Source organism: Salvelinus namaycush, chromosome 21, assembly GCF_016432855.1.
Source record: "Salvelinus namaycush isolate Seneca chromosome 21, SaNama_1.0, whole genome shotgun sequence".
NCBI classification, from domain to species: Eukaryota; Metazoa; Chordata; class Actinopteri; order Salmoniformes; family Salmonidae; genus Salvelinus; species Salvelinus namaycush.
The window spans coordinates 37,122,479-37,129,876 of record NC_052327.1 but is presented as its reverse complement, the minus strand read 5'-3'; the positions used below and the strand labels follow the sequence as shown (position 1 = coordinate 37,129,876).

Sequence of the window (7,398 nt, the reverse complement as noted above, 5' to 3'; positions counted from 1 at the left end):
ACCCCTGAACAACGACTCAGTACTGGTACTCCCTGTATATAGCCATGTTATTACCTCGTACCCCTGCATATTGACTCAGTACTGGTACTCCCTGTATATAGCCATGGTATTACCTCGTACCCCTGAACAACGACTCCGTACTGGTACTCCCTGTATATAGCCATGTTATTACCTCATACCCCTGAACAACGACTTAGTACTGGTACTCCCTGTATATAGCCATGTTATCGTTTACTCCTTATTGTTATTTATTATTCACTGTGTATTTTTCCTCGTATCCCTATTTCTGTTATATAAAATAAACATCTGTATCTTTAAATCTGCATCTTTGGAAAACAACCCATAAGCATTTCACTGTTAGTCTACGAAGCATTTGACTAATAACATTTGATTTGATTTAATTCTAAAATAACATGAACCTTACTACTTAACTGCAGCATCATTTAATGACCTTGCTACGCTAACAGTCTTATCCTATGCCAACCTATTAGTTGGTGTGTTAGTGTGACTTAATAGCTGCGTTTACACAGGCAGCCCAATTCTGATATTTTACCCAATTATTGGCAAAGAGGTGATCTGATCTATCAAAAGACCAATTAGTGGAAAAAGATCAGAATTCCTCCCTTTACCTGTTATAATTTGAATAGTCTCTTCTTCCAACAGCAACCATGTCGACTGTGGGTGAAATAGGCTACTGTTCCATGTGTATGGCTGGAAAGACAGACTATCATCTGATTCTGAATCTTGTCTTCTTGTCAGTAATTGAATAGCCACTGGAGCCATCTAGGGATGTTTCAACCACCCTCTTCAGTAGAAGTGGTGTGGACGCCTCTCCTTCAACACCATTCAAACCATCACTTCCTTTTTTGGTCATCTCCTTCTGAACAACTTCCTCTGGTCTGTGGTTTAATATGAGACCTGGTAACCAGGTTACAGTAGCTGTGGTCAACGAGGGTCAGTATGGAATAGAGTCTGTTGTCACTGTGGTTCACCTCTGTGTAAAGACTTACTTCATTGACAGGCTATGAGGACAATAATTTTACTGTAGGAACATCAGGGTTGGGATAAATTCAGGCAGTAAATTGAAATTCCAATTTCCCTCATTGACATGACAGAATTCAATTAACTTCATTGGAAGGAATCAAGCCCAAGCTTGGGGGAAACATTCTCTGGTCATTGAACACTGAGCAGTTGTAACTGTGTTACTTCCTTCCCTCTCCTTGTCCCAACCTGGGAATGAAACAGGGACCCTCTGAACACATCAACAACCATCGCTCCATAAAAGCAAGGGAAACAACCACTTCAATGTCTCAGAGTGAGGGACGTCACCTTTTGACCACTACTAGCGTGCACCGCTAACTAGCTAGCCATTTCACATCGGTTACACAGTCACCATAGATGTTTATTTTGGTTTGTTAAAGTATGTCCTACATTTATATTGGTTAAAACAATCTTGTCATTGTATGTCTTTATATGACTATTGTCCACTCCCATTGCTACTGAGTCTCTGAAACGTCCTTTGAAGGCCTGGCGGGGGTTCCATAAAGGCTTTGCGTTGTCACTTGTCTCTGGTTGGTTGGCTGTAACACTGTGTCTGAATTACAGACAGACATACAGACAGACAGACAAAGGCCATATCTCCATTATGACTGATGCACCAGACCTTATTTATAGTGGCCTCCAACATGCCTTTCTCTGCAGACGCATCATCAACCTGTCTTCCAGTTGTCCAACTATAGACCAGGGCTCCGCCAACCAGCTATAAATTATCAGAGGCCAAATGAGACTCTTGAGTGAGTGTGTGTGCACGTGTGTGTGTATGTGTATGTGCATGTATGTGTGCGTGTGTTTGTGCTTTTCAGTTCCGCATTGGTTTGTAAGGGTGACAATGTCTCCTAAAAAGGCCTGAGGTTTTGAAGGTATGTGATGGCATGGGTCCTGCGTATTCCTATTTAAATTCAGAGAGCAGGTGAGCCAGGCGCACTCTCCTCTCGTCTCTCTCTCTTTCAAGGGACTGTAACACCTCGCCTCCTGTCCAGCTCTCCAGGGTAAGTCCTGCACACATGCAATTCTCTGTTTCAATGGGATTATGGGATTACCGTAATAGTAATTTATCTCATAGTATTACATTTACGCTAGTCATTTGGGAGACGCTATTCTCTCATCCATAGCGACTTACGATCAGTGGCTTTATCATAATTACCACACATGACTATGTAATCTATTCGTATCATTTATACTTTAACACATTTTGCAACAGCTACTGGGGATCTTATTAATAAAATACCAAATACCAAATATAAGAGAAAAAGAGCCATTCAAGCATTTTCTGACAGATGATGTTAATATATAAGTGATCTCACAACCACACTGCTAATGTGGATAGGAAACGCAATACAAGTCCTTGCTTTAATATATTTTTAAGAACTTATTTTGACTGTGTTTTAGGCTGTTGGTTAGGACCAACACAGAAATACCTTTTAAGCACTTAAAGCGATTAAAATGTAACACTGTCCTCTGTTTTGTACATTACAATAACATAACAGTTAGTCAGTCAAATCATTGGTCAGTCAACTAAAAGTGAGTTGTGTCCAGCATGGCATATGAGAACAGCAATAAGAACAGCACAGACAGTCAGCACAGACAGACAGACAGACAGACAGACAGACAGACAGACAGACAGACAGACAGACAGACAGACAGACAGACAGACAGACAGACAGACAGACAGACAGACAGACAGACAGACAGACAGACAGACAGACAGACAGACAGACAGACAGACAGACAGACAGACAGACAGACAGACAGACAGACAGACAGACAGACAGACAGACAGACAGACAGACAGACAGACACTGCTACAGAATGAGACCACAATGGGAAGGGCAGCTACTGTTAAAGACATGTTCCGGAACTTTGGCAACTATTAAGCCTTTTTTAAACTTCCCGCTTTAGGCTGGATGTGTCAATGTGTAGTTCATACATGCATAATCTATGAGCAGAATTACTGTTTTACATCAATTAGCCACAAAAACCCTAGTTTGAAAGCGACTGTTTTTCTGGAAGCTGTGCTTCTCCATTTTCCCTACATTTTCCCCCATGTGAGCCAGCAACCTAGTAATTAAATTTAAACCAATGAGCTTCAGTCCCTCGCCACTTGAGTGACAGCTAGCAAGAGTCACATCATGCACGCACAGCAGACAGAGAGAGAGAGAGCAATGACATGGTGCACATATCTGCACATATGTGACGTAGTATGCAATTTTCAGGGACCACTCGTGAGCGCTACTTTCAGAACTACTGGCTAAAAAGTATACTCTTTAATGCGGTAATACCTTGTTTTGTTACTACCATATGCCATGCGTGAAACACATTGCACTCTGACACACCTGACAACTGGTCTGTTTGGTGTGTGTGTGTCTGTGTGTGTGTGTGTGTGCGTGCGTGTGTGTGCGTGTGTGTGTGTGCGTGTGTGTGTGTGCGTGTGTGTGTGTGCGTGTGTGTGTAGGCCTACAGTAACCGGACTCAACCATGTGTGACGAGGAAGAGACAACAGCCTTGGTATGCGACAACGGCTCAGGACTGGTGAAGGCTGGCTTTGCCGGTGACGATGCCCCCAGGGCAGTGTTCCCCTCTATTGTGGGGCGCCCCCGTCATCAGGTCAGACCCCATCTTACTCTCCTCTACTACCCTTCCATGTCAATCAGAGGGTCATTCCTGAAATAGAGCCGCAACACTATTGTTAGTCGGTCATTGCTCCTACAGTATGGCTAACCTGGGCTCAGATCTGTTTGTGCTCTTGACAACTACATTGCTGTCATTACCAAGCCAAACATGGCATGACGACGAGTGAAAAGGAGTTGGCATGATGGCACAAACAGACTGGAACTCAGACTACAGTACGGGCAAGTTTCCTGAACCCAGATGAAGCCTAGACCTGGACAAAAAAAAAACACTTTCAATGTAGATTCTCTATTGAGCATGCTTTTTAGTTTAGTAGGTTTAACCTGGGTCTGGGAAACCAGACCGTGTGTTTCATTTGCAGATCAATATGTGTCTGTTGCTGTTCACGTTCACATCTGGACCACAGGAGGCTGCTGAGGGGAGAACTGCTCATAATAATGGCTAGAACGGAGTAAATGGAATGGTATCAAACACCTGGAGACCATGTGTTTGATGTATTTGATACCATTCCACTAATTCCTCTCCAGTCATTACACAAACCCGTCCTCCCTGCTGTGACCTGTACCTACTGTGCATATGAATGAGCCTTGCCTGTTTCTCTCTTCCCCTGCAGGGTGTGATGGTGGGTATGGGTCAGAAGGACTCCTATGTAGGAGACGAGGCCCAGAGCAAGAGAGGTATCCTGACCCTCAAGTACCCCATTGAGCATGGCATCATCACTAACTGGGACGACATGGAGAAGATCTGGCATCACACCTTCTACAATGAGCTGCGTGTGGCCCCTGAAGAGCACCCCGTCCTGCTCACTGAGGCCCCCCTCAACCCCAAGGCCAACAGGGAGAAGATGACCCAGGTGGGTCACCTGCCTTAATTAATCCAATTACCTGGCTGGCAATCTTATGCTGTTGAGCATTACAACATAACTAATGTTGATTGATGATATTATTATATTTGCGTTATATTATTATTAGGTGCATTGCCAAATAATGGATTTATGAGCCTGTTTTCTAAAGCCGTGGGGTTTTCTTCCTGGCAGATCATGTTTGAGACCTTCAATGTGCCAGCTATGTATGTGGCCATCCAGGCTGTGCTGTCTCTGTATGCCTCTGGTCGTACAACAGGTGAGTGCGCCTCCTAACCCAAAACTGATTCCTGTAAAAAAGTGACTTCCGGTACAGCGAATGCATACATTTTAGAATATTTGGCACCAGCAGGAATGAAAAACCCACAACCCTGGCATTGACCACTATGATGCTCGTCAGTGTGTTTGTACCAATGTGTCTCACCTGTGCAGGTATTGTGCTGGACGCTGGTGATGGTGTGACCCACAACGTGCCAGTGTATGAGGGTTACGCCTTGCCCCACGCCATCATGAGACTGGACTTGGCTGGCAGAGACCTGACTGATTATCTGATGAAGATCCTCACTGAGAGAGGATACTCTTTCGTTACCACCGGTAACCATGGAGACCTTTTAGATACAACCAAACTCATCTACAACTATATCGATATTGACAGAAATGTTTATTTTGTACCTTCTAATAGTATCATAAAAAATGTCACCTTTCACCCAGTTTATAGGATGTGTCAACACTTGATTTTTTTGTTTAATTGCATCTTGTCACCTTTGTTGATCTCTCATTATCTTACAGTGTATCCTATTGGCAAAATAGAGTAACTGCAATCCTTCATTATTTTCCTAGTGTAGTGACTGTGCCTGTAGAAGAGCCTGATCAGTGTAGTTAGAATTGACACATAGGTTAAGGTCCCCCCCTACCGTTACCGTTTCTTCCTTTATGCCTGTCCACGGTTGGCAACATGATCTCACAAACTCAATGCTATATTTGAATCCCATAGCTGAGAGAGAGATTGTGCGTGACATCAAGGAGAAGCTGTGCTACGTGGCTCTGGACTTTGAGAATGAGATGGCCACCGCTGCCTCCTCCTCCTCCCTGGAGAAGTCATACGAGTTGCCCGACGGACAGGTCATCACCATCGGTAACGAGAGGTTCCGTTGCCCAGAGACCCTCTTCCAGCCCTCCTTCATCGGTCAGTACAAATTCTTACAACTTCACAATGTTCTATAGCCTGGTCCCAGATCAGTTTGTCTTGTCAACTCCTATATGGCTGTTGTCAAGACAACACAAATATATCTGGGACCAGGCTAGATATTCTGTGCTGTAGCACACTAATGTATTTAAGATCATGCAGGATAAGAGGAAGGAAAAGTCTCCATATGGATCATTCATGAAGGATATTTATTGATATAATTTTCACGAGAGTACTCTATGTGTCATTATTTCATTGTCTATTATATCTTACTTATGAAGTTTGTGGTTTGGTTTTATCCTCTCTTTTCCAACGGAGGCTTCACTACACATGACAAGGCTCAGAATCCATTGCTCTGTTTCTCTATTCTCTAGCCCAAGACTGTTATCCCCATAGGTATGCAGTTCAGAATATGGGTGTATTTGTTATTTTGTTATTTGTTATCCCCATAGGTATGGAGTCTGCTGGTATCCATGAGACCACATACAACGGCATCATGAAGTGTGACATTGACATCCGTAAGGACCTGTACGCCAACAACGTCTTGTCTGGCGGTACCACCATGTACCCTGGTATTGGTGACCGCATGCAGAAGGAAATCACAGCCCTGGCCCCCAGCACTATGAAAATCAAGGTATGTATAATATATGCCTTGTAACCATCCAATTACTGTGAGTCAATTATTTAACAGTGATGAACCTGAAAGTACTTTGAGGAAAAAGTTTCAAAGTATCCTTGGTGAAGCAAAGTTTGATTAGTATAGACACTTGACTTTGCATAAAAACCAATCTTGACTCGGTCCTAACCGCTGACTATCGCTCCCTGTAGATGATTGCCCCCCCTGAGCGTAAATACTCTGTCTGGATCGGCGGCTCCATCCTGGCCTCCCTGTCCACCTTCCAGGCCATGTGGATCAGCAAAGACGAGTATGAGGAGGCCGGGCCCTCAATCGTCCACAGGAAGTGCTTCTAAATTACCCTCTCCTCCTATCTCGACTCTCTTCCTGCCCTAAAATCATTGCTCTCTGTTTTTCTCATGTGTCTCTAATCCCCACAAACGACCCATTGTATTTGTTTACTATTTGTGCAATCTGTATTATGGGTCATCGGACTATCAGGATATTTACAAGCATTTCCCTACACCCGCAATAACATCTGCTAAACACGTGTATGTGACCAATAAAATTTGATTTGATATTGCTAAATAAATGAATTCTGCCTTTTGACTTCCCTGTGCAGTTGCCTATGTGACCTTATGAAACGTAGTATAATCAGGTTCATCAAAAGTAGTTTGACAAAAATGGCTTCTTCCAGGACAATTTTGCACAATCACAAGTCTACAGTGTTAATAGATGTCACAGAGCATGGAGAGTAACTGTTTTTCCATTCCACTAATTAGACATTCTGGGATATGCTTATATATTATTTACACGTATGACATTTGACATTTTCTGTTGAAAGCTTTTTCAAACATAGAAAAAGAAAATGCTAATATACTTCCATTATTATCTGAGTGGACTCCATACATTTACATTACAACTACACATCAAATGAAGTGGTTTGGGTTTGATGTTTAGTTTGATGTTGATGAGGTCCCAGTTGAAATATACTGTAATGTGACGCAACGCCCACTGGGTGGCAGAAGTTAGTCTTTTCAGGGCGGT

General features: G+C 43.1%; 1 protein-coding gene across 2 annotated transcripts; it reads left to right on the top strand.

Annotated features, from left to right (window-relative positions):
• Nucleotides 1-3,534: 3,534 nt before the first annotated feature.
• On the top strand, nt 3,535-6,707 carry LOC120066345 (actin, alpha cardiac muscle 1-like). Of its 2 annotated transcripts, none has more exons than XM_039017660.1 (7): nt 3,535-3,663; nt 4,430-4,540; nt 4,724-4,808; nt 4,982-5,143; nt 5,544-5,735; nt 6,188-6,369; nt 6,564-6,707. In XM_039017660.1, exons 1-7 carry the CDS (start codon nt 3,535-3,537, stop codon nt 6,705-6,707), a joined length of 1,005 nt encoding a protein of 334 aa, XP_038873588.1. The 2 variants fall into 2 exon arrangements, with proteins under 2 accessions (XP_038873588.1, XP_038873587.1); XM_039017659.1 differs by having other exon boundaries at nt 4,301-4,540.
• The last annotated feature ends 691 nt before the right edge of the window (nt 6,708-7,398 follow it).

Coding starts and splice junctions, on each gene's coding strand:
- LOC120066345 (XM_039017659.1), top strand. CDS start 3,535: ATGTGTGACGAGGAAGAGACAACAGCCTTGGTATGCGACAACGGCTCA. Junction 4,541..4,723: donor ACAGGGAGAAGATGACCCAG/GTGGGTCACCTG, acceptor TCTTCCTGGCAG/ATCATGTTTGAGACCTTCAA. Junction 6,370..6,563: donor CCAGCACTATGAAAATCAAG/GTATGTATAATA, acceptor CGCTCCCTGTAG/ATGATTGCCCCCCCTGAGCG.